The 26,507-nt window shown below is 43.8% G+C and overlaps 1 protein-coding gene across 2 annotated transcripts; it reads right to left on the bottom strand.

The window, feature by feature from the left end:
- Positions 1–3,320: 3,320 nt before the first annotated feature.
- LOC147446336 (tRNA (Ile)-lysidine synthase) lies at positions 3,321–19,977 on the bottom strand. Of its 2 annotated transcripts, none has more exons than XM_086525592.1 (5): positions 19,331–19,977; positions 19,081–19,215; positions 4,509–4,784; positions 3,753–3,836; positions 3,321–3,638 (listed from the first exon to the last, which is right to left on the bottom strand). In XM_086525592.1, the coding sequence occupies exons 1-4, from the start codon at positions 19,886–19,888 to the stop codon at positions 3,831–3,833; spliced, it is 975 nt and encodes a 324-aa protein (XP_086381718.1). In that variant the 5' UTR covers positions 19,889–19,977; the 3' UTR covers positions 3,321–3,638; positions 3,753–3,830. The 2 variants fall into 2 exon arrangements, with proteins under 2 accessions (XP_086381718.1, XP_086381719.1); XM_086525593.1 differs by having other exon boundaries at positions 3,321–3,632.
- Positions 19,978–26,507: the final 6,530 nt, after the last annotated feature.

Here is a 26,507-nt window from a genome sequence, read left to right as displayed (position 1 = left end):
GAGTCTCCCAAGGGGTCCAATGAGCATTCAGCAGCCCAATGGCTTGCCTGATTCCTACTGGCCACGAGACAAAGGGGTCCAATGAGAGATTAGTTGCATTAATTAATTATCTAAAGCTCTCACAAAAGGGAAAAGGGGGACACATGTCAGAAGGCTATCACTTATGCTACTTAACTTTCATTGGCTAAGCTGGGAGAGGTCCAATGAGGTGCTAGCAAGAGCAAATAGCAAGAGGGGTCGACCAAGAGAGAGACAGGGCTAGCATTATCGCATACACACTCACACTAACTCATGTGTGAAAGCAAGAAGACTCTCTCTCTCCTTCTCAAGCTTTAATGGAAAGCTTATCACCTACTCCAAGCTTGTGAGAAGGGAGGCCTATACCAACAACTCTTGGCTTTGTGATGCAAATCCAACCAAGAGCCAAGCTTCAATGCATGCTCATCTCCTCTACCATGCTAATTAACAAGCTAAGCTATGCTAATATGAGTGATTATGTAAGACTCTCTCTCTCTCCTTCTCAAGCTTTAATGCAAAGCTTATCACCTACTCCAAGCTTGTGAGAAGGGAGGCCTATACCAACAACTCTTCGCTTTGTGATGCAAATCCAACCAAGAGCCAAGCTTCAATGCATGCTCATCTCCTCTACCATGCTAATTACTAAGCTAAGCTATGCTAATATGAGTGATTATGTGACGAGATGTACATCTTTCTCGTAAGACTACTCCTTCCTTTCAATCTACTCTCATACCCCACTAGCTCTCACCATCTTCGAAGGTGTGTGAGGTCTTGGGTCTGAGACCGTGAGGGGAATTGATGTTGTGTTTTATAAGTGTTTTGCTTAGTGCTTGAAGCTTCCATCTTCATTGCACTAGCTAGTATTGAAGGAACACACAGAATTGTATTGTAAAATGTCTCTCTTGATGGGAGAAACCATAATGAAAAGCCTTTTGGAGGGGGGACCGGCTCCATGAAAATCCGGTCCTCAAATGTTGTCAATAGCTTAATTTCTCTCTCTTTTGAAGTATTGTTCATGCTATCTAACTAGGTGTTATTCTTTTTGTTGCTCTCTCTCTCCACCCAAGCACTATTGTTATGCTCATTAGGAACCTATTCTAATGAAATGCTCACTATGTTCATGCTATTTTCCGCTACACACAAGTTACATGCTATTTATGGCCATTAAATGTTACAGCTACTTTCATTTAGAACAATAGAATTCAAAAGAGGGTACCAAGCAAATACCTATGATATCTAGCCTCTGTGGACTGCTCTGTGTAGCTCCATGAAAGAAATGAGAAAGGCAGAGGGGACAATGACTACCACCATGCTCAAATTATACCATGTTATGCAACGCTTAGAATGTTCCGTCCCCTCTCTCTCTCTCTCTCTCTCTCTCTCTCTCCTTATTTTTAAAACAACACAACATAGTTCAAAGACAATGAACAAAAAAAGAGGTGAAAAGTAAGAAAAGGGTTGCATGGCTTACAAGGAACACTCCCATTATTGGCAAGATACCAAATTTTTTGTTCTTGAATGTATTTCTCATGTGCATGTACAAAGTGAATTGTCTACATCCCACTCAACCATAAGGAAAAAAACAAGTGTTTTTATTGGCCAATAAAAACGGGTGTTTTCGTTGGCCGTTCTTGTTGCAAAAGATAAAATGCTTTTTCCTCTTCCAACATGAAAGTTGAATTAAATAAGAATGTTGAATTTAAGCAATAGGTGTAGAGAAAACACAACTTCTTAGATTGATTGAGATGAAACAAAACACCAAGCAAGTGGACCAAGATATTGCTCCCATAGCAAATATGTGAAAATGTCGTGGGTTACATGTGCAAGTTAAAATGTATCATTGAAGGGCAAGGAGAAGCTAGGCAGGCTGCTTGTTTTTGTGAGCCACTTGATGGTTGAGAAACTAGGCGGACTCCTTGTTTTTATGAGCAACTTGATGGTCGATGTGAAGACCTAGGGGACCTGAGATGGTTTTTGATAATTCTGGAACTATACGTGGGAGCAATTTATCTAAAGAAGGCTATGAAAGGAACAAATGTAAAAATGTGCAAGTCTACACATGTCAAGAATTTAATGCAAAAGATATTTGTTGCTTTGGGGGGGGGGGGGGGGGGGTAGAGCTTTACATGCACCTTCTAGATGCCCACCCTTTCAGTCTCCTAAGCACATATAGGGTCCAATTTTGTGGATTTTCTATGTCGGACATTTTTTAAGGTTTTGCTCAACCCAAGCTTGGCACACTATATCCATGTGGCCAAGGTCCACTCTGTGATCTTATAAATCATTTGCCTCGAGTTAGAGTCGGTGCCCCAATAAAAAGGTTACTTGGTGCACCAATAGACATAAGAGCCGATATGAGAAAGTGCTTAGCTCATCAGCTTACAAAGCGTTCACGACCGTTACATTGTGAGATCAAGCCCTCTCGTGGAATTGTACTTCTTCTGCCCCGGATTGCGTCCACTTTCAAGCTCTTTGTTTTGTGGAGCTAAATATCAAAATCATGCTTCGCAACTTACAAGATCTGCATCGGAAGACGACGCGCTTCTTTTGCATGATACCGAGCTCCCAAATGAGCTACTCCATGCCTCAGTGACAAAGCACAACCTCTACTTGAGCAAGCCCAATCTCAATGTCCTTAATGTGGGACATTTACCCTATGAGCTTGTAGCACAATATCAAAACATTATTCTGACTTCACATCTCTCGTTCTTTATTTGCCCAGTCTTACGAGAAACTCAACTCCTATCAAAGCATCAAAAATTGTGCTAACTAAAGGACCTTTTGGAGATTTGCATGTAAAGAACTTATGACCTCCAATTTGCTTTGGAGCAGGCCCAAGGACAATCTCATGCTTCAAATAGCAAACAAGGTTAAAGGCTCACATTGGCATTCTAATACAATAAAATGAAAGAAAGTGGAGTCATGTAAGGCTCTGAAATGAAGGGACTCATTGACAAACTAAAAACAATAGAAGATTGCAATGGTTTCACATGAGAAGAAAGTCCAATCAATACAGAAAATAATAAAATCTCAAATCTATGCCCAACTCTCTTCTTCTCGAAGGCTTATTTTAGAAAGCCAAAACGATACACCATTGAGTAACTTTCTTAAAATGACGTCTACACTAATCTATGGCTCTTCAAAGTTTCTATCAGTTCAAGAGCCACCCAAGGTGACTATCTTTCACTGTGATTCCGACAACAGAAACATGCTTTGCACTTGGCTTTTGATAAAAATAGCAACGTACACAGATCATTGAAGGAAAAAGAAAGAATGCAAATAGTAAAGCAAACGAAGCAATGCAATGGATACGAAACCCGACTTCATGCATGTACTTCCTATCAGTTTACAAGGACAGGTGTAGGGGAAAAAAAGCCTCAAAAATGTGTAAGTTAGCTAACAGTTAAACATCTAGAAAATGAATCCAACACTATGATACATCTGTGTGAACTACCAAGGCTCCGAAGTAAAAATCCTTTGCAAATTGGAGTCTTAAGGACAGCATAGCCATCCTTCAATGAGTGTTTGTAGATCTTCCGCATTTGGGAAATAAGCGTTCCCGCTTGCTCGTGGCCATACGACCGTGCGTGCTAGATGGCCCGTACATCATGAAGCTGTACCTAAACCAATCACAAGCTGTTAGCATCATCGCCAATGCAAAGAATAAGAATACTATACCTTCAGCAATAAAGCCAAACCTAACATGCAACAACATAAAAGTAACAAGAACTCACCTTCCTTGATTGAGAGATGAAGATGTTTCCTTTCATCCGTGTGAAAAGAAGTCGTCCTCGCAGTCGCTCTGTATAACCTCATGGCTGAAATGTTACAAATGCACCTAATCAAAAACTTAGCTTCATACTGCAGTCTTGTCTTTCCTTTTTCTTGATATAGTCTTATGTGTGTGCGCACACACACCACTTCCTGCCCAATTAGCATCAATAGGGATTGCCGCAGCAGTGTTTGAATCCTCAACCTAGAGGATACTATCCAATCACCTTGCCGATTGTGCCATTTCTCCGCAATATTGGATGATTTGTAAACGTTACATTAAATTGCAGACAATTATTGTCATCAAACATCCATGCCAAACGTGAAGTGTCCAGAACGAGTGACGAAACGACATTCATAAAAATTTTTTGGGAAAATTCCAAAATGACCCTGAAATCTGTGGAAATTCCAAAAACACCCCTCAAATTTTAATAACTCCTCATATTTTCCAAAAAAAATCCCAAAATAACCTCTTTTTTTACCCCTTGTTAATGTTGCGAATACCTCCAAATTTTTCTTTTGTTGCGAGTCTTTACAGGAAGGTTCGTTCTCCCTCGATGATTGAACTAGGATTTTAGATAGTATTGTAGGCTTTCAAGATGAAATGGTTCATTATTTGTAGACGCAAATTGTGATTCATAAAGAATAATCTGCAGTGATGCTTCCTAAACACACCTCACAAATTGCAGGCATCAATAAACAGAAACATAGCTTTGTACCTTATTCAGCTGTTGATGGTTGAAATGTCTGGCTGGTGCAGCACCTGGTGTCTGAGGATGAACATCAAAGGAATGGCTACCATAGCTAGACACTACTGCTGGTGGACCAGGATTGCGCGTACAGTCTAACTCACCTTCCTCTAAATCTGCTGACTGCATATCAGATCCCATTTTCTGGTCAAGAGGTAAATCACCTGTTCCCACCATTGCATATGGAGCTGAGTACTGTAACAATCCCTGGTTCTTCCTTTTTGACTCCTCCTCAGTAATCAAAACCTGATTCAATAATGAGGGAATTAGTATTGTGGAAACACCAATTTTATAAACTCCAAAAAAATTCAATCAAATGAAGCATCAGTGTATAGGCACCCTATGTGTTAGCAGGGCCAGCTTGCCTGTGCTGCAGGGGAGAGAGAGAGAGAGAGAGAGAGAGAGAGAGTTCTTAACATCATAGGAACAAATCCTAAAAGACCTCAAAGATCTATCCGACAAGTCTTGAACTCACGACATAATACTCGAGATGGAACGGAGTTACTGAGAAAGCCAACATACCACACTTGGGTGATAAAAAGGTTACTCCATTTTCCTCCTCTTATTCACACACACATTTTTGGTCAAACTAATTTCTCATTAGTTAGAAGAATGTACCAGATATGCCCACCCAAGACCGGTGAAACCACTCCAAAAATCTAGAAACAGTCTTATGAAACCTTAACTGCTGAAGTGAGATGTCTCCCAAACAGAAACAATCATGAAGGGCGTGAGGAGCTGAGTACGTAAGTATGGGTAGGGTAGGGTATAACTAAAGATCTGCTGCCACGACGATAAGCCTACCAAAGGCGATTGTGTGTATGATAAACAGCTCAAAGGGCCCAGAATCGCACTCAAGCAAGAAAGTACTCATAAACTACTAATGGTGATTCAGTTCATCGAAAATCTTCCAAAATGGCAACGAGGGAAACGATATTGCAGCCTTTGTGTAACCTCATGAAAAAGTCTTGGGACATAAAGAAAGAGTGTTACAGGCTTGGACACTCCAAAAAGAAGATCAATAGCAGCACACGAACAGAAACTGCAAATGTGTGTGTGTGTGTGTGTGTGTCTATGTAACAGACTTGGACACTCCAAGTCAAGAATCTACCACGACAGCACCCAATAACCACTTCAAAACAGTTCACAGTTCACAATTGATTCAACACTGGCCCGGCGGAGTTCCGTGCCTAGAGATATTGGCCCCAAAGACTGGCGCCCCTTTCGGTATTTCTTTTGTATTAATATGAGTTCAAAGTACAAGAGTGCGGGCAGGCGCTCACACTCAGACTCTGCGTCCAGATACTCTGAGTTGTGAGAGGCTTGCTCACATATTTAAAGGTACAACGGATGCCAAAAGCAGAGCCCGCAAAAGCTTCAAAAGCTGAAAAAAATCTTTGAAAAATAAAACATAAGGGCTTTTTTCCCCTCTCTCTCAGCCCTTGCCTAAATAAAGCAAAAAGGGTTCTCTCTCTCTTTCTCAGCCATTGCGTAGAAAAAGCAATGCCAAAAATCTGTCCAAAAGCTGATCTGCCGCAGCTTGATTTTCCGCAATATGCGTCGCTTTTTGCGGGCGTCCATACTGCTGCCACGTGGCAGGTTCTCCGCGAATTCCAGGACTGCTGTACGGCCAGCTATGTCAGCATTTTCCGCAGCCACGCCAAAATTAGGGTTAGGGTTTTTGTAGCATTTTAGGGTTAGGGTTTCACTGCCACGTCATCACTTTGTGACATACCCCCCTCTTGAAAGCATTGTAATCACCCTCGATTACGCCTGCAAAACAGACAGAGGCCATAAACCGTCTTAGCAGACACGGACTGTTAGTACCTACGTACTAGGAACACACATCTAGCACATGTACCAATCGACAGTCACATCACACGACATCACAGGACATCACATGACATTCAACATTCATTCTGATCTTAGACCATGATTTATCGGCAATGTAGCTAGCAATCGCATCTAGATCCAGTCGGAACCTCATCGATGCCCGATTGACTAACCCCTATTGCAACCATGTCTATTCGAGATCAATTAGACCAAAATGCTGCATTCATTTCGTCCATCAGTTCGTGCACTTAAAAACAAGTCAAGAACAAATCAATTTCATATTCAGGAATTCCATTTCATAAAGTCATACAGCAGAATACTGTCAGCTCTCAGTATCCTTGAAGCTCAAAGAGAAATCAGTGACTCTAGTATTCTAAAATCAAGGCATCTGTTGACAAAGGAGCAGAGTAGCTCCCCTCTTGTGCATCCCACTGCACCAGATCTGCGGCCAAGCTGAATTCTGGGTTCCATTTGGAGTAGACTATGCTAAACCAAAAGCTTCGAGGTAAAGTTTCACAATCTGAGGAGTATCTACTAGGTCCTCCTCCTCCATCCACTTCGCATCCAATGCCGGATAGTTCTTGAATTTAACCAAGAACCGCCTTCTTACTTTACCCTTATTCTTTGTGTCCTTATGTGCCAAAATTTGTTCAAAAACAAGGATCTCCTCGTTTTCCTCCACTTCGGGTTGCTCATCGGGCTCCCCATCATCAGGCACATCACCTTTGAAAGGTTTCAAGAGACTCACATGAAATGCATTGTGAATCCTCCAAGTGTCAGGCAATTTCAATCGGAAGGAGACATCGTTGATCTTTTCAGAGATCTCGAAAGGTCCGTAGTATCTCATACTAAACTTTGAAAAAAGCCTCTCCTTTCCCTTTTTCTTTCTCAGGCATGCCTTCTCAATACGTAAAAGCACCCAATCATCCTCCTTCAATTTCAAATCGCATCGATGGCGATCCACTGCCTTCTTTTGTCGTTCTTGAGATTTCACAAAGCCTCGTGGACCTTGGCAAAAGCCGTGTCTAAGTTCCGCGTATACTCATCCGCTTCAAAAATCTTATCTTTCGTGCTTAGGAAGGGTGGAACCTTCGTAGCACCTTCAACAATCTTAAATGGCGCCTTCCCCGTCGAAGAGTGTATCGTGTTATTGTAGGCAAATTCCACCAAAGGTAGATACTTTCCAAATTGAGTCTTCTGATCTAAGATATAAGACTTCAATAAATCTAAAACCATTGAATTGGCAATCTCAGATTGCTCGTCAGTCTACGGGTGGAAAGATTACAAGAACTGCAACCGCGTGTCAATGTTCTCCCAAATTGCCTTCCAAAACAAACTCGTGAATCTGGGGTCCCTGTCGGAGACAATCGTCTCAGGCATGCCATGTAATCTGAAAATCTGGGCCACAAACAGTCTCGCTAAGTGATCCGGCTTGATTGTTTTCTTTGCTGGAATCAAATGAGCCTGTTTGTTAAATCTGTCAGTAACAGTCTGGATATCGTGACCACTCTGTGTTCTCGGGAGATCAAAAATGAAATCCATTGCAACACTTTCCCATGGGCGGGTGGGTATGGGCAAAGGCTGTAACAATCCCTGTGCTTTATGCCTGTCAAACTTGACCTTCTAGCATACCAAGCAACTACCCACAAACTCTTCCACATCCTTCTTGAGTCTCGGCCAAAAGAAATATCTCTCTACCCCTTTTATGGTGGTAGCAATGCCGCGATGACCCGTAAAAGGTGGACATTGGCATTCAGTCATTACCTTTTCCCTCAACGGCTGTGTAACGCACAACATGGTTTTCCTCATCGAGTAGCCATCCCAAATGGAATATCCTGCTACTGTCTCCCCATCCCGTATCTGTGAGAAAACATTACAAAATCTGGTTCTGTGGCATACTGGTCGACCATATCCTCGAAGCTTCTATGATGTATCGCGGAAATAACAAGAAACAATGGTTTTCGAGACAAAGCATCTGCCACCACATTCTTCTGTCCCTAAACATGGACAATCTCGAAGTGAAACTGTGACAAGATGTTCGCCCACCGCATCTGCTTTTCCGATAGCTGCTTCTGTGATAAGAAGTAGCATAAACTCTAATGGTCTGTAAAGACAGTAAAATCCGCTCCGCGTAGGTAGTGCCGCCACTGAGTAAGAGCATGGATAACCGCCAAAAGCTCTTTTTCATAAATTTGTGCTGTCATTTCCGGCCTTGAGAACAATCGGCTCTCGTAAGCAATGACATGGCCTTCTTGCATTAAGACCGCATCGAGACTACGACCACAAGCATCACAATATACTTCAAATGACTTCTCCAAGTCCGGCAAAGTCAAAACTGGTCTCGTAGTCAATTTCTCTTTCAAATCCTAAAAGGCAGTCACCTCTGTGGGTCCCAAGGAGAAAGGGACTCCTTTCTGTGTCAAGATATGCAAAGGGGAAGCAATCTATGCAAACTTTTGAATGAACCGCCTGTAGTACGAACATAGTCCCAAGAAGCTTCTAACTTCATGAACATTCTTCAAATCGGGCCAATCACGGATAGTCTCTATCTTGGCCGGATCCATCTGCACTCCTGCTACTGAGACAATGTATCCCAAAAAGTGTATCTCTGGTAGGAAAAACTCACTTTTCTTTGCATTACTCACTAACTTGTGATTTCGTAATGCCTGAAAGACCTGAAGCAGATGATCTCTATGTTCTGCATCATTCTTGGAGAAAACAATGATTTCGTCAAAACAAGTGCCAACAAATAGCCTGTACTCTCGAAAAATCATGTCCATCATCTGGTTAAATGTCGCAGGAGCATTGGTTAAGCCAAAAGGAATCACCAAAACTCAAATAACCAAAAAGTTGTCCAAAAGGCTGTCTTGTAGACGTCTCCCGGCACGATTCAGATCTGATGATATTCACTCTTCAAATCAATCCTACCAAAGCACGAGGATCCCTGTAATCTTTTGAGTATATCATCGATCCTAGGAATAGAAAATCTATTCTTGATGGTGATTTTGTTGAGAGCTCTATAATCGATACACATTCTCCAAGATCCGTCTTTCTTCAAAACCAACAACGCTAGACAGCAATACGGTGAAGTACTAGGCTGGACAAGACCCTTTTCCAAGAGGTCTTTCACTTAAGTTCTGTGCTCGGCTCACACAATAAGGTGGCCGGTTCGGTGGTGTGCTTCCAGGGATCAGATCAATGGTATGATCTTCAGGACGAGCAGGTGGTAACTCGCCTGGTAGGCCCTCTAAGAAGCAATCGGCATGAGAGTGGAGAAAATCTTGGCATTCTTTATCAACTTTAGATATATTTGTCCTATCCTTATCACTCAACTCTTTCATAAAGATCGAGTAAACAAACAGACTGGATTTCATTAATTTAGAAATGGCCGAAGCTGATACAATAGAGACAGACTCGCCCTTCAGTTTAATGTCAAGTACAATGGTTCTGCCCTTCTCTGTAGTCAATGTCGCTTTCCTCGCCCGATAGTCGACCACGGCGTTGTTCTTGTGTTACCAGGAAATTCCCAAGAGAACATCACAACCTTCCAAAGGCATTATGTAAAAGTCCTCATGCCCCAAATATCCTTGACAATGCAACCGAAGTTTACCAATGACAGGTGTAATGGCTACGTCCCTGCCGGGTGCCGCTAGAACTGCCTCCGCAAGCGGTCCCATCCGATCTGATCTCGAGCCGCGCCGCCAATTCCGATCAAATGAAGTTGGCCTTGGCTCCTCCATCAAAGAAGATCAGGGCCTCTTGGTCTTTCACTTTGCCCCAAGCTCGGCAAAGTTCTGTACTCTCGTTCAACGTGCTGGGATTGGTACCCACGCATCTTGCCTTTTCTTCCACGTTCCTCAACTGCTCTTCAACTCTCAAGCCTTTCGTCGTCCTTATCGTTTTGTTCTTTCTGTGCCTTTTTAGGGCACTTCGCAGAGATATGTCCAGGTTCCCCACATCAAAAGCACTTCCCCTCCCTGATGAAGCGAGCTCTCTTCTGAGGAGTAAGCTTGGGTCGTGCATCTTTCTTTTCTGAGTTGCTCTTTCTCTTTCTACTTTCATTTGTCGAAGTCTGTTCAGCTCTTTGTGTCATGATCTCATCGGTGGGGTAAGTCAAACTGCAAGAGTGGATGGCAAAACCCCGTTTCGCATGACTCATCAACTCCTGAATAGAAGTTGACTTCTGTTCCAAGCAGTGATCTCGGATCTATATAGGTAGACCCAAGGTAAACCGCTCAATCTATTCCTTGAACGAGATCTTCTTAAATAAAGAGGCGAGTAGAAAAGAGCTCCAAAATCTTTCGCAATAAGCGTCCACTGTATCTTTCTTGGTCATCTGAAGATCGTTCCAAGCAATTCGTATATCACGTTCATACTCTCGAGTCAACCAAGAAGAAATAAAAAGCCTCTTGAATTTCAGTCATTTAATTGTCGCAGTCTTGCTTAATAGAAGCGTGGACCACCAAGTTCAAAACGTTGATGGAGCGACCATTGAGAGTTCCAAGAAGACTCAATACTTGCTTTGAAAGAGGCTCCAAAACTGAAGAATTGCATTGAGCATGCTTCATAAGAATAGTCGTATCCTCTCAGACATGAATTGTATTGACCACAGATTTTCCTTTATCTTCAGCAAAAGCTGGTTGTTCAGTGTTCGATGATGTTTCCACGTTGGAATTTCTTTTCAAATTAGACGGATTTGGTTTCTTTGGACATTGATACCATCTATGGTCACCACCGCAAATTCTACATAATCCTTCCTTCTTTGAATTCTTTGAAGTTGAAGATGCATTTGACGAAGAGCCTTGCTAAGTATTAGACTGCCGATCACGTCCTTTACCACGATCAAAAGGAGGAACATTTGAAGAAGATCTGCTTTGAGATTGTCGATCTTGAGAATAGAACCTTGAAGTTGAATAAGGTGATGTGGCTTGCTGTCTGAACTGAGATTGTTGTTGTTGACTTTGGCTATAGCTTTTTGTGCGATCGCGCTATGAAAAGCGAGCGTCATTTGAAGATCTGGCACCAGTGAAAAAATTCCATGTAGGGCGTCGATTATCGCCAAGACACTCCACATAAGCTATTGCAGCATCCAAGGTGTCAGGGTTGTATTTGTGTACATCGTCCTTCAAGGTTGGGTTAAGTCCATCGATAAAACTGTGAAGTTTAATAGAGGGACTAAGGGTCTCTATCTCCAGTGTTAGCCTTTGGAACTCTATGATATACGCAGCCAAGGAACCTGTCTGGCTCAGGCGACGAAGAGATGACCGGGCATAAACATCCGCATTGGCAGGCTCGAACACCTTGCAAATAGCACACGCCGGAATTTATCCCAAGAAGGTGTGTGCTTACCATCAACAACCCATCGTTTCCACCAAAGGAATGATGTGTACTTGAGCAGAGAACTAGCAAGTGCAACTTTTCTACTTTCTACTAAGTCCGTGTTGGACAAGTAGACCTCCATTTTGAACAGCCATTGGTCCAACGCGCTTGTCGCAGCGACCATTATAGGGTTCCGGCAGTTTAACATCAAGTTTCTTCTTCTGTGCAGCATTAAAAATTTTGTAAAGTAATGAAGTTCGCAATTGTCTACCTCTTCAGTTGGATCTGATTCGTTTGATTCGTCCACTGAAGCTTCAGACGAAGGTGTGGAAGATGTTGCATGTGTAGTCCGAGAAGTCGCACGACGACTTCGAGAAGTGTTTTGCGTCTGCATCTGATCCAAGCGAGTGCGAAGTGATGTGAGGGTTGTGGAAAGCATAGCAACAGGGAATGGCCGTGTTTAGGTCTTTGTTCCGCGTTCCCATTCTAAGCTCCCGTTTCCAATCCCAGTTCCGTGTTTCAAACGTGAGTACCCTTAACAAGGAATGGCAATTTGTGGCAGTTGTCGTTCCGCGTTCCCTGTTCCCAAGGCAAATACGGCTTTAGAAGTAGCAGATTCACCTTCAGAGGACCATATTTTGAGCAACTTAGCAAAGGTAAACAATAAATTTAAAATTGAAACAAAAATATCTGATTTTTTTTCAAAGATTGCTCGCATGGAAGTTACCTCCGTTAATGGTTCTAGTGAAGAGCTAGACTGTACAACAAGTGGTTCACAAGCTGCTGACTTTGACATGGGTTATTCTGAAGGAATTCATCAAGTAGATGAGCCTCTACAGGATACTAATGGAACTATCAGCACTATAGCCGAGCAGGACAGCATGTTTGCTGCAGATGATTGCATCAATAAAACTATTATATACACAGTAGCCTTAGTCATGAGTGAACAAGGTAAGTCGGCACCCAACTGCAACAATGTAAAGGTAAAGACGAGGGGGCCAGGCTGACGTGTAAGGTTCAGAGAGAGAGAGAGAGAGAGAGAGAGAGAGAGAGAGAGATTATTCGATGTGCGTTAGGGTAAAATGAACTATCGATTTTTCGAGACGGCCATGCGATTTTTTGAGGAAGCCTTTGTTTTAAAAATCCCCAAACGGGTAATTTGAGGTTAACTGGTCAAAAGGGGACAAAAAATAAATAAATCAACTCGTTTCGCCGAAGCGTTTCGGTTGTTTTGTCGTTTCGGGGTTTCAAAGGGCTGAAACGGGTTTTTATGTCACTATTGTCCGAAGTCTGTCCTTTAGGTCATGCCACGTGTCACGTGACACATCCAACCCTGTGTGTCCGTGGACAAGCTACAACATAACAGGGTTCAGTTCAGTCCAGTCAATCTAGATTAGAAGTTATCTGGCACTTTTGTGAGTCTATTCGTAAACCGTGCATGCCCAGTCACTTAGTGTAGATGCATATCCTCTAGTTGCACACAGCATGATCATCAGCATTCCCATCAGAATCCATCAGAATCAGTCTGGGGAATTTTCCAGTGATTTTAGCCTATTTTCCCTATCTTTGGTATTTTTCACTTATTAATTTAAGTGACTTCCCAACAAAAGTAGGTAGGGCAATTTTGCTAAGAAAATATATAAGCAAACCCAAGTTAGCACTAAATGGCAGAAGAGGCAGCAAGAGCTCCACGCTCAGCAGGTAACTTCTCAGCACACACCTCCAGGAGACCTAGCGTTTTGCAGATCCAGCATCACCTAGCGTTTTTCCCCATCAGATCAACCTCGGCTACCGCAGACAGCAAGAGCCCTAGCGTTTTTGCAAGAGATCAGCAGATCAACCTAGCGTTTTGCATTTTGCACAACCACGGCAGCAGCAGGACCAAAATTCAGCCCTAGCATTTTTGGTTGTAGATCAGCCCCGACGTTTACCATTAGCGTTTTCAGTTTTCAGCAATTAGACATCGCAGATCAAGTCCCAAACCTCACAGGTCTCACCTTCCCGCAGCAGTTCCTCGCCGCACGGTCAGTTTCCGCAAGGTTTACAATTTCAGCCGGAAAACGCAGATTTCAGCATCTGCGTTTTCAGCGTGTCGTCGTCGCATCGTCGTCACCGACATAGAGTCAAAATTCAGCAGATAGAAGATTAGCAGATTTCAGCCCATAGCGTTTCTGGACAGCAGTAGAAAGATTGCTGATTTCAATCCTTGGGTCGACTTCATCATCACCGTCGTCATCATCGACATAGCCTAGACTTGCATCAGTCTCATGCATCACCATTGTACCAGATTGTGCAATCATAAGTAGCCGACGAGAGTGGGGCCTTCGGAGGAGGGTTTTACAACGTCTCTGGTGTCGTATCTCTCTTCTCTCTCTATCTCTCAGTCTCATACACTTCCATTCACTGTGTCCATTCACTTTGTTTTTGTCCATTGCACTCTCTCACTAAAGAAACGGAAGGCTCTCCCTTCCATAAGTAAAAGGAACCCTTGAGCACAGTTCGAAGCACTCATCTTGAGCAAAGCGCAAACATTCATTCCGCTGCATCTAACACCACGTTATCACTTTGTGACAACGAATGTCGCCGCCGTAACTCCTGAAGATGAAGCACCTCCAAGGCTGATTTGATGCACCTTTGGATCCTTCTCAATGTGGGATTGCTGATGACCACCAAGAGGTAGATCTAAGGCTGAATTGCGCTCCCGATATGAGAGGCATGAAGGGCTGAAAATGCAGATCTCGACGATGTTGATGATGGACAGCAATGGGAGCACTCGATGACAATGAGGGAATGGTTGATGTGAGGCTCGCACCGCAACAAAGAGGCTAACGAGATCAAATCCAAACCGATCCGGCAAGGGAAGGGCTGAAAACTGAAAACACTAGGGGCTGATCTGCAAGGGAGAATAGTGCTAGGGCTGAAATCTGCATTCACGAGCTGGTTGCTGCAAAAAACGCTAACGATGGGCTGATTTGCAAAAACGCCAATGGCTAGACTAGAGCAAAACGTTGGGAGTGCTCCTCTGCTAGCACTATGTCATCTGAGTGAAATCGCTAGGCTGAGAGTGCTTGGGGTTATAAATCAACTAAGGGCTAGGTAGGGCAAAACCTCTGTCAAATTCCTACAAATAAATCATTAAAATGATTTATTGATAAGTTTGACCATGGGGCCGGTTTTTGGGTGAAACTGTCTCACATCTGACCACCCAAGAATTTGATCAACGCGAGGAATGGCTCGTTGGATTCCTCTAACCTAAAACTATATGCACGTCATGCCAGATGCCCACCGTAGTGTAATAACATCGTTCAAAACGCGTGTACAAACCATTTATGCAAGAGGGTTCCAAATTCGGAAAACCTAATCTAATGGACTTGTCTGGACATGCAAGTCCTGCTCACAAAACTGCAAGTACTAATTCTCCTAAGAGATTCTAGACACTCCTATCTAGGAAGAAGGAGGAAACTCGCTCTGGAAGTCGATGAAGCATATCCACCTGGCACACAGAGCCATGTACACGTGACATACATCCCCTCCTGCTTTAGCAGAGCTATTGGTACCGAACTCCATGCACGCCATAAGATGGTTTACATGATGTTATCCACGGCGACTTTTGAGAAAGAGGCTCCCCTGGGAGATGTGGAAATGTCCAAAACACAAGGATGGTGATGATGCATCTACTCGCAAACAATGGACAGCCTCTTGGATCAACGATGCCCTTGGTGGTACAATAACTTTTGCCACCCCAACTCGGATGATGTGAACCAAGCTGCAAACCGGATGAATGCTCGTCGAGCGAATGGTTGGATATGCAAACGCTGATGTCCACGAAGGTTATCCATCAACCTATGTTGCCCCGAAGCGGAAAGATTCGCGAGAGCAGCGTCGAATGGGAGATGAAGATGGATATGTCCATGAACCATGGTAAGTCCTCAGTATGTCGCCCCATGAAACAGCTAAGTAACTCCTCGAAGATAAGAGGCTTCTCTTGGAGCTTCGACTAGGTTGCCATATGATGGAAGCTCTAGATGAATCCTCACTCTGCAACAAATGTGGCTACGAATATAAGCTCACAATGCTTGCGAACTCCCGCGGTGGTTGCCTCGGATTGGAACTCTTTGGCTCTGGATTGATGGCCACCGATTGCTAAGAAGTTGCACATGGTGTGGATTCGTTGTCTTGCCAAAAATGTGTGCAGATCGATGACGATGAATTTAGCCTCAGCACCGCCGCAGTATCAAGCATCAGCATTAAGTACCCATGTAAGGTGCAGCGGAAGTGAATGTTGAACTTTGCTCAAGATGAGTGCTCCGAACTGTGCTCAAGGTTCCTTTTATTTATGGAAGGGAGAGCCTTCCGTTCTTTAATGAAAGAGTACAATGGACACAAACAAAGTGAATGAACACTGTGCGTTAAGGTGCTGAGACTGAGAGATAGAGAGAGAAGAGAATACGACACCGGAAAGTTGTCAAACCCTCCTCCAAGGGCCCCACTCTTGATGGCGAGAGTGGTCTACTATTGATTGCACAATCTGATACAAGATGCTGATGCAAATATAATGGCTATGTCGAGGTCGACGATGGTGACGACAAGGACAAGACTATAACTGAAAACTGAATGCTTTGGATGCTTCCGATCAGGCTGTCCTTTATCCGCTAAGCCCGATGGTCCTCTGACTGAAAATGCTATTGCAACACACTGATGTGTTGCTCCTTTACCTGCTGAATTTTGCCTTGCTGAAAACGCTGGTTTGGCAGTACAAAAATGCTGATGCAAGTTGGCAAAACGTTGAAGTGGCTGGCTGTTTTCTGTTGCCTGAAAACGCTGGACAGCATGTGCAAAAACACTGCCCCACAATACTGAAAAACGCTCTATATGCTGGCTGAAAATCGCTATGATCTAGGGCTGAAAAACGCCAACTTGAATTGGCTCCAAAACGCTGGAAGTGCTATCCCCTTGCTGGCTGAAATCACCCAAGGGCAAGGCTGATATAGCTTGGGAAAAACGCCAAGGTTCAAGGCTAGAAACGCTAGGGGTTCTTGCGGTTGGTCTTGCTTGAGAAGGTGCCTGTTGAGCAATGCTCCTGCTGCTTCTTCTGCCAGAAAGTGCTAGCTATGGTTTGCTTATATATTTCATTAGCAAAATTGCCCTACCTAGTTCCCAACAAAAGTCACGTAATAAATAAGTAAAAAATGTCAAAAAATAGGGAAAATACGTTTATTTGCTCTAGGAAATTCCCCTGATGGATTCTGATGGGAATGCTAATGATCATGCTGTGTGCAGCCAGAGGATATGCATCTACTCTCGTGACTGGTCATGCACGGTCTATGAACAGACTCACAAAAGTGCGAGATCACTTCTTATCCTAGACTAACTCACTAAATTGAACCCTTGTCGTGTTGTAGCTTGTCCACGAACACATAGGGTTGGATGTGTCACATGACAACCCATCAATACCAAGCATCGGTACAAAGCACCTCAAGCACCAAGTAACCCCAGTACCTAGCACTTAGCCTCCCAGGTACCAAGCATCCACCGCAGTACCCCTTAGCACCTACCCTTCAGTATCTCAGCAGTACCAAGCATCTGCGTCAAGTTTTCATCAATTTCTCAACATCTAGGATCATTGTGTCAGCATTTGTGCAAGAAATAAAGCAAATGCTTGCTCTGGCAACAGAGCAAGGGGGCCCTTGAGGGTGGTTGGGACCTGACATCTCTCTCTCTCTCTCTCTCTCTCTCTCTCTCTCTCTCTCTCTCTCTCTCTCTCTCTCTCTCTCTCTCATTGTGTTCAATTCAGTTTAAAGTAACCTTGTGTTTCATTAAACACTTCCGCTGCACCTGACACCTCAAGAGGAAGCACCTCCGGGGCTGATTTGATGCACCTTTGGATCCTTCTCGATGTGGGATTGCAGATGGCCACCAAGGGGTACATCCACGGCTGAATTGCGCTCCTGATGTGAGAGGAATGAAGAGTTGAAAGCGTAGATCTCGACAATGCCGATGGATGATTGCAATGGGAGCACTCGATGACGGCGAGGGAATGGCCGAGGTGAGGCTCTGACCGCAATGAAGAGGCTAGCAAGGCCGGGATTCGGGCTAAAAACTGAAAACGCTAGGGGCTGCTTTGCAAGGGAGAATAGCACTAGGGCTGAAATATGCATTCGCTAGCTGGTTGCTACAAAAAATACTAGCGCTGGGCTGATTTGCAAAAACGCCAATGTTGGACTGGAGCAAAACGCTGAGAGTGCTCCTCTGCTAGTGCTATGCAATCTGAAATCGCTAGGCTGAGTGCTCCCTTAATAGGATAGAAATTGGGGTTATAAATCAACCATAGTTACAAGGAATGGCCATTTTTCGGTCTCCGTTCCCTATTCCCAATCCAACTTCCCGTTCCGGATCCCTGCTCTGTGTTTCAAACGTGAGTATTCGTAACAAGGAATGGCATTTCTTGCTCGTTGCCGTTCCCCATTCCAATTTCCCGTTCCGAGTGACTACGAAATCAACTAAGGGCTAGGTAGGGTAAATTCTGTGTCAAATTGATTTATTGATAAGATTGATCATGGGTCAGTTTCTGGGTGAAAATGTCGCACATCTGCCCACCCGGGAATTTGTTCGATGCGGGGAGTGGCTCATTGGATTCCTCTAACCTAGAACTATATGCATGTCATGCCAAATACCCACCGTAGTGTAATAACATCGGTCAAAACACGTGTACAAACCATTTATGCAAGAGGGTTCCAAAACTCGAAAACCTAATCTAATGGACTTGCCCGAACATGCAGGTCCTGGAAACAGGCTCACAAAATTGCCGGTGCTAATCCTCCTAGGTTTCTAGACACTCCTATCTAGGAAGAAGGGGAAAACTGGCTCTAAAAGTCGATGAAGCATGTCCACGTGGCACACAGAGCCATGTGTACGTAACATCACCCCTCAACCAACTAAGGCTATGTGGGTGGTGTTTCCTACTACAGTGCATTTGACACACAAGATGTCTCTCTCGGTAGCTCAGGACCTAGGCTCTTGAAAGTATTGTCCCCACTAAGAAGTATTCAACTCCCCATCTTGTACATCCCAAACTAAAGTGTTCATGTGCCAAGTTAATTGATGTTGTATCGCGTGTCAAATCGAAGACAATTGCTCAAAATAGTACTTAAGCTCCATTTACGTAATTTAGAATGCTACGTTAAAAAGGTCACAACTATGGCTACAGAGACTATTTATTAATCACAACTACTGTACTTGGTTATTTTATGATACAGTGGATCACTGGTTGTCTTCTAACTGTGTAAACAATTGTCTTCTAAGTGTGTAAACACTTCACACATTCAGCAATTGAACCCCAACGATTTCATAAGATACACTTATGAATATATTCACAGAAGGTCAAATATACCTGCTTTAATATCTGCACTAGCTGGTGTTTTGTTTCCTGAAGCTGTTTCAATTGTTCCTGAATCTCTGCCCTCCTTTTTGCAAGGGAGGGCACCTCATTACAGGGAGTGGCTCCATCCAGCTCCATTGTTTGAGTCTGTGCAATCGAAAGAAATCATAGAGCATTGATTTAAGCAGAAAAAAAGTGTTAAACAACAAGGCAAGCTACTTTTTTCAAAGGGTAAACAGGAGTCATATAAAGTACAGCCTACCCGTTCTATTGACTTTGTACAATCTTCATCCTTGGCAGCAGGGGTGCGAGGTGCTTCAAGTCTTTCACCTTCCTTCTCTAGGTTACAATCATCACCAGTGGTCACAATTTTCTCTGTATCATTGCCTGCCATTTCGTCATCTTCCTCCTCAGCCTTGACAGGTGCATCGAATGTGCTATGGAGTCCACGTGAGGGCCCACATGCCATGTCATCTGCACCTCCCACTGCCATGTCTTCTGTCATCAAAAGATCAGCCTCAGAACACGTTCTGGCCTTCCTTTCACTAACGCAGGGCAGGTTCTCGTCGGCTTCCATGTCCACGACAGAGACCTCAGCTTGTCGCTTTCTCTTCCTATCATGCTCGTGGTCGCTTGCTTGTGAATCTTCTGGAACACAGCCTTGCTCACCTTGCACCTTTTGTTCCGCAAGGAGAGCTTCACGACGTTTGGCAATCGCTTGCTTGAAGACGAGCAAAGAAATAGAGGGTTTGCTGAGCGGCCATCGCCGAGGGACATCCGGAACTTTGTGAAGATTGCCTCTGTAGAGTTGAAAGTTCATTGTCGCCTCCTCCAAACCGTGCGTGCAGTTTAGCCTAGCGCTCTCTCTCTCTCTCTCTCTCTCTCTCTCTGACTCTGGCCCCAAGGATCGAACCCAACACACAGTTTAACGTCCAAGCCTTGCAATTTGAATCGTGCTGTCCGTTCCAAAAGGCTCTCTCTCTCTCTCTCTCTCTCTCTCTCTCTCTCTCATCGCACTTATCTACGCCTTGGAATATCACTTTCTGAAAGCAGTGATAGTGTGGTGAAGAGAGCCCACACACAGCAGCTCAGTAGAGCTTAACATTTAGCCTAGTGTTGGCAACATCCACGGGGGAGAGGGTTGTAGCAGTTCGGTTCATGGCATGCACGGCTCTATAGAAATGAGGGAGAGCGACAGGGTGTAATTAGGTGGTGGACAAGTAGTTCGCATGAAGGTGCTTCCAGAGCGGGCAATAGTGGCCCAAGACAAGGGATCTAAAAGAGGAGCGAAGGTATGCGGCATGCTGGCAAGCACCCTCCTAGTCTCACCATCTGCCTCACCACCACCGCTACATCTTGGCGCCTTCCCCTCCAAAACCACCCCAGGGCTGACCTACAAAGGCTCGGCAGGAAACAATAGTTGAGGGCAAGAAGTAGTGTGTGTCGTTGTGGTTGTCTGTGTGTGTGTGTGTGTCACTATCTAATGGCTAATTTGTTAAAGCCTTGCAAGCACACACACACACTCTCTGAAGCTATTTACAATCCTTCAGTGCGGCTGGATGGCATGCTACCATTTTGTTCGGAAAATTTGGTATTGTAGCTCCACTCCTCTGCTCTCTCTCTCTCTCTCTCTCTCTCTCTCTCTCTCTCTCTCATGAGTCTCCTTGCAGGTGTTGGTTGCACGCATCTCCTGAAGCAAGCCAAACCTTCATGAGGGCACAGCATGTGAAGGGGGCATGGATGAATTTGGGTAAGGGAGAGGCTCAATGGAAGACTCCACAAGCCGTGTGAGCATGGGTTTGGAACTAGAGGATCTGGAAGAGAAGCTGGAGTGGAAATTGGGCACAACAAAGGCGATGCACTTGCTCTAATTGTGGAGCCTAGATAAGCATGAGTGGTGTCTTGCCCATGAATATGAATCTTGAAATGGCCAGCTCAACATTGCAGGCAATTTGCAAAGGCCCTTGTTGGTTTATAAGTCCTTTCGTTTTATTGTTGAGCTTAGTATAGGGTTTTAGGGGTGTCAAAACTTTCTTGCTATATAATTTGAGAAGGTAAATTCTCACTCAGTTGAGCACTGCTAGCAACTTGTGAAGGCGTTTTTGTTTCTTTTAACGGGCAAATAATGTTGAAAAATAATGACATTTTCCATACCTTGAGCATTAACTCTTTTTTTTGGAATTCCAAAGGTTTTGACCTACTCTGCCATTCTCTTTGGGAGTGATTGTGTAATGGAATTGGCTTGTTAACTTGAGAATAGTGGAAATTAAAGAGAGTAGTTTTGAGAAATTACTTTGTGAGCATAGCGGGTGAACATAATTGATGGTAGCAACATAAACATAGCATTTAGTTAACTTGGCATGAACGATACTTTTGCAAGAGAGAGAATTTAGAGAACATGACAACAGTTGAGGACCGGATTTATGTGGAACTGGTCCCCCCTCCACTAGCATTTGTATTATGATTTCTCCCATTAAGAAAGACTTGTTACAATACAATCTTTGTGTTCCTTGTGACCTAGGTGATGCAATGAAGATGGAAAGCTTCATGCATCACGAGCATAACATAAACTTTGAGGAAAGCTTTAACTATCCCAAGACCTCAAACACCTTCGAAGGTGGAGAGAGCTAGCAGGGAATGAGGATAGAGAAGAGGAAGAAGAAACATTTCATAGGAGAAAGAATTAGTTCCTCACTTATCATCACTCTTCTTGCTAGCAAGCTTAAGCATTGAAGCATGGCTCTTGGTTGGATTTGCACTCCATAGCCAAGAGTGTGGTAGGCTCTCAACCTCTCTACTTGCTTGGAGAAGGAGAGGGAGCTCTTGCACTCTGCACTTCACACAATGAGAGTGTGTGTGAGTGTGTGTGGGAGAGTATATCCCCTAAGCAACCCCCCTACTTGCTTGGGTCGACCCCCCCCCCCCCCCCCCCTTGTAGCTCATGCTTGAAGCTCATTGGACCCCTCCAGGCCTAGCCAATCAGAAGCAATAGTCATACCAAGCAACAAGGGTAGCCTTCGGACAAGTGTCCCCCTTTCCCCTTTGAGAGAGAGGACTTGATAAATACAAAATCAATTAATTAAATCTCCTAAATTATCATTGGACCCCTTGGGTGGCCAACCAATAGGCTTCAAGCACACCATGAGGGCAACATGACGAGGAACTCTCCCTCTTGCTTTCTTTGTACCAAGCATGCCTTGTGTGAGTGTGTGTGTGTTCTCTCTCATCCCCCCTCTTGTAGGGCTCGCCCCCTCCTTGTAGGGATTGAATCTCGACTTTTGCACACCTCAAGCCACTCAACCTTGGGCCTAGTTCTCACCACAAGCTTGGCCGTTAAGCCCCTCAAACTTGGGATGGGTTCTCACCTCAAGTACAGCCCTAGCATCTCAAGCATGACAAGCACCTCAATCATCAAGCACCTCAAGCATCTCAATCATCAGGCACCTCAAGCACCTTAGTCATCAAGCACGACAAGCACCTTAAGCTTGGGCCGGGTTCCCACCTCAAGCTCAGCACTAGGTCAAAGGACTTTTACGCTAATTATTGGAGGTCTTCAATGAAGCTAACCCTAAGGTCTTATGGTTAGCCTTGCTCTTTGATAGATCATCTCTCATTTGGGCCCCTTTACCATTGGCCCCGTGTCGAGATAATTCTATAAGCACGTGTCTATATCTTAACCCTTGTTCCCATTTATTCTCCCACATTAAATGATCACTTTAATATGAGAAAATCATTTGGGTTGGTTAGATATTAGATTTTATGACAGATTGTGTATTCATCTTCTACTATTCCCTATAGGACACCCGAATTCTAAGAGGGGGAATTGGTGCACGACATCATCTTTCGCTTTTTTGGGCGTGCAAATGTGAGTAGCTATGGAGACCCTCCAAGAGGTAGCCTTGCAGGCACCATGCGATGGCAATGAAAAACAACTTATAGTGTGTTTACTGCACAAAATATAGCCTCCTAAATGCACCTAAAGGTAGGTGCATTTAGAATCGTGAACTTATATATCCAAATGCACTAATGGGCCTTAGATGGTAGGTATAGATATATTTGGCTTCTTTTGTTGGTCAATATGGTCATGTAGGTTCTGCTTGGGTTGGACATTACAACAAGCTTAATCTAATAATTTATTGTCAATGTGTATGTGTATGCAGTTCGCTGGGTTGCATGGGTTTATTGCTTGGCAAGGAGGTCGGACATGTAAGAGAAAGAAGACCCGTTGCACACATACACGGCCTCCGCCATGGCCCGCCAATGCTCTGCGCGTGCAAGAAACTAACTCAGAGTCTTTGCTCAGCTCCTCATTGGGTTCTCCAAAAGGAGGTGTGGGTTCTTTCTCTGCAACGATTGCTTCGAAAATGCATTCTATGGCACATGCATGTAGCGCCCTACATACAAATACAATCTTCCTTGCATATCTAAACGTGTCACGTACACATGAGCCATGTGTGTGCATGACATGAAATATGTGTGTGCCAGGGCAACAGGCAGCTGGGACCATGCCAAGTCCGAGGGTGAGGTCGTGAATAGACCAGCGCCGAATGTGATTTTGGAAGTTTACAGCAACCCTTGACGGGGGGGAGGACTGCCCATGGCTTTCCTGTAGCTTGATCCATGCTCTCTTGCTTGCCGCTAACACACCGACGCAGACTATCACAAGCCTCCACAATTGCGCCATAATATAAGAGGTAAATTGCCTACTACTATAAGATCAACAGAACGGATGTAATTACATCAACAAAAGAGATTTCAACCCCTGTTCTCAAACACGTGTCGGCACCAGATTGATATGAGCAGTGTGACCTGCAACCCCTATGTCACAGCGAGATACAAAGAGAGGGAGGGCGTGGGTATGTGAAGAGAAAAAGAGAGAGGCCGCCGAAGGCGGTCGGCAATACTAGTGTCTCTCAAGAATCAACTTCGTAAACATGCAAGGGTATGAGATGGACCAACAATTCTATTATGTCATCCAAAATGTGCTAACCAAATAACCAAGATAGTTTATGTTCCATTTCTAGAATTGTGAACTTCTTACAACAGAGAGCGTATATCTACTAATGTATGCTTTTTCTAGTACGTGTGATAGATGTGAATTTCTACAGATACTAATTTTCTCAAAAAGGAAGTTGGTAATGAATGGTTTGAAGCTATTGGCTTCGTTACACATTTTTAAAGGTAAATATCCAATATGTTCTACCACTCTTTTATTGTAATCGTTTTTTACTCATATGCCCTTTCTTTCGTTCACGCCATATCACCCTAACGCAGTAGACATGCAAAGAGCACTAAAAAAGTGCTATGCGTAGAACTCACTAAAATGATAGAAGGGGGTAGAAAAACTTGGGAGGACACCACCAAGAGTATTGAGATCCTATCAAATAGACTATAAAGTCTTGGTGGGGAGTACACCTTGTGTATGGACTTAACGTACTTCTTATGGAATTCTTACTCCCGAACACCATCGGATGGAGCAGGGCTAGAAAAATACATTTTTCCTAGCCAATCAAAATAAGGGAAAACTTGAAATTCTTCCGGTTTTTAGGTCAAAATTTGAACCTTTGCCGGTAATTACACTAAAACTTGTGTAAATTTGCCGGTTTTCTTAAGTGCAAGCTCAAAATCTAACCGGGATTTTATAATTTCAGCCAGTTAAAATACACTAGACCCCGGTTTTTTTCTAACACTGGGATGGAGTCCCTATGGAATGGACAACTCATGCCTTTTCAAATAGGCTAGAGGAACTCGAGGAACTTGACAAGACAAGGCTCAAGGTAGTGCACGAGATGTATCTCAAGAAGAGGATATGTAAGGCCTAGTTTGACCAAAATATCCGTCTCATAAGCTCAAGAAGGGAGACCTTGTTCTTCTATTTACCCTAAAGAAAAACAAGTGAAAACTCACGGATAGAGGCCTATGTCCGTTTTTCTTGAGTGATATTACCAATGGGGGGGCGGTTCATCTTGCAACACTAGATGGAACTCCACTGAACGTGTACATAAATGGCTCAAGGATCAAAAAATATATAAAGCCTCTCATTATTGAAATGTTACAGTAAATTTTTTGCAAGCAAAAGAAGGTTGAAGCACAAGCCCTAGAAGAAGATGCAAAAAGAGCTCCTCAAGATGACAAACTGCATTGTTGGCAAGTCAACCGTCTAAAACATGCAAAAGGAATAGAATCAGACCCTCCTCTACTGGTAGATTCTAAGCTAAAACATTTCACGATCACAACACTTCTAGATTCTAGAGCTAGTAATAATGTCTTCTCATATGAGACTTGCCAAAAGCTCTCTCTCTACAGTCAGAATCCAATACCTCCACAACCCTGCACAACTTCACTAACATGCCAACACATACTTTCGGTATAGTCAATTTATAGCGCCCTCTCCAACACTTCACTAGCCAAGGCACATTTCATGTTGCACCGCCAACTCAATGCGCACTCTCAACCATACTTACTTACCCTTGGAAGAGATGAAGCACATGCAATATTGACTAGGAAACAAATCAAACCACCTACAACACCAAACTTGGGACAATCAAAGTTCCATTACAAGCTACCAATAAGCCAACCATGGAATGTCCACTACTGAGCCAACCAAACCTTCACTATCACTCTTAGTGCTTTAGGAATTATCCCTATGTTTGCATGGCAGAAGCTTCCACCGCTTATGCTCCATAGGCACCACTTTTGTTCAAATGGTAGCCACTACCAAAGAAGGAATGGCCTACACAACCAAAATTAGTAGCTCCAACGCCGCCGCCTCCGAAACATCCCTAATCTTGGCTACAACAAGCAGTGAGGCAATCTAGTAAAGTCTCATCTAGTAATTATATGGGTGCCAAACTAGCTCCTCAAAAGCACATGGTTACCACGAAGGGCAACAAAGGGTATCGATTATGAAATAGCCAAATGAAGTCGTTGCCTTCTTGTACTTTCCACAACCAACGGGGAAGTCCATTACTGCCATCCATAGTGAATCCCATAGGACTAGAATATTAGGCTGCACCATAATTCCAATGGGTATTGAAACGGCGAGCTCAAATTCACATTCACCCCAATCGATAAGTTCAAAGCCTAAAAATCTTCCCATCAAGGTGAACACTACCATATTGGAAAGGGCAAGAGAATTTTATATTTTACTGTCTAGTAAGAAGTCCTATATGGATATTTGATCCAAAGTCGTATCTCTAAACCTCGGATCGCATAACACTAGAGTCAAGTGGCTCGTAGACAAGTTGTAAATCCCAATGCTTTATGCTAAATAATTAGTACTCCTCTAACCACGCTTGCAAATTTTCAAGTGTTTTGAATCCTTAGGAGCGTTTGATGAACATGGCTCAATGAGCGGGTTCTAATTTGTTGCTCATGTGGGATTAGTGAGTAGGTGCTTACAACTGACACGCCAAATACAACTTGGGGAGGGACAGATG

Source organism: Adiantum capillus-veneris, chromosome 12, assembly GCF_014529385.1.
Source record: "Adiantum capillus-veneris isolate H3 chromosome 12, ASM1452938v2, whole genome shotgun sequence".
Classification (NCBI taxonomy): Eukaryota; Viridiplantae; Streptophyta; class Polypodiopsida; order Polypodiales; family Pteridaceae; genus Adiantum; species Adiantum capillus-veneris.
The sequence above is the reverse complement of the archived record's forward strand: the minus strand, read 5'-3'. Positions and strand labels throughout refer to the sequence as shown.

What these genes read in the sequence shown, in the direction of transcription:
- LOC147446336 (XM_086525592.1), bottom strand. Translation starts at nt 19,888, where the DNA reads ATGAACTTTCAACTCTACAGAGGCAATCTTCACAAAGTTCCGGATGTC. An exon ending in GTACAAAGTCAATAGAACGG is followed by an intron (nt 19,216 to 19,330) that starts GTAGGCTGTACT and finishes TCGATTGCACAG; the next exon opens with ACTCAAACAATGGAGCTGGA. An exon ending in TAGTGCAGATATTAAAGCAG is followed by an intron (nt 4,785 to 19,080) that starts GTATATTTGACC and finishes TTATTGAATCAG; the next exon opens with GTTTTGATTACTGAGGAGGA.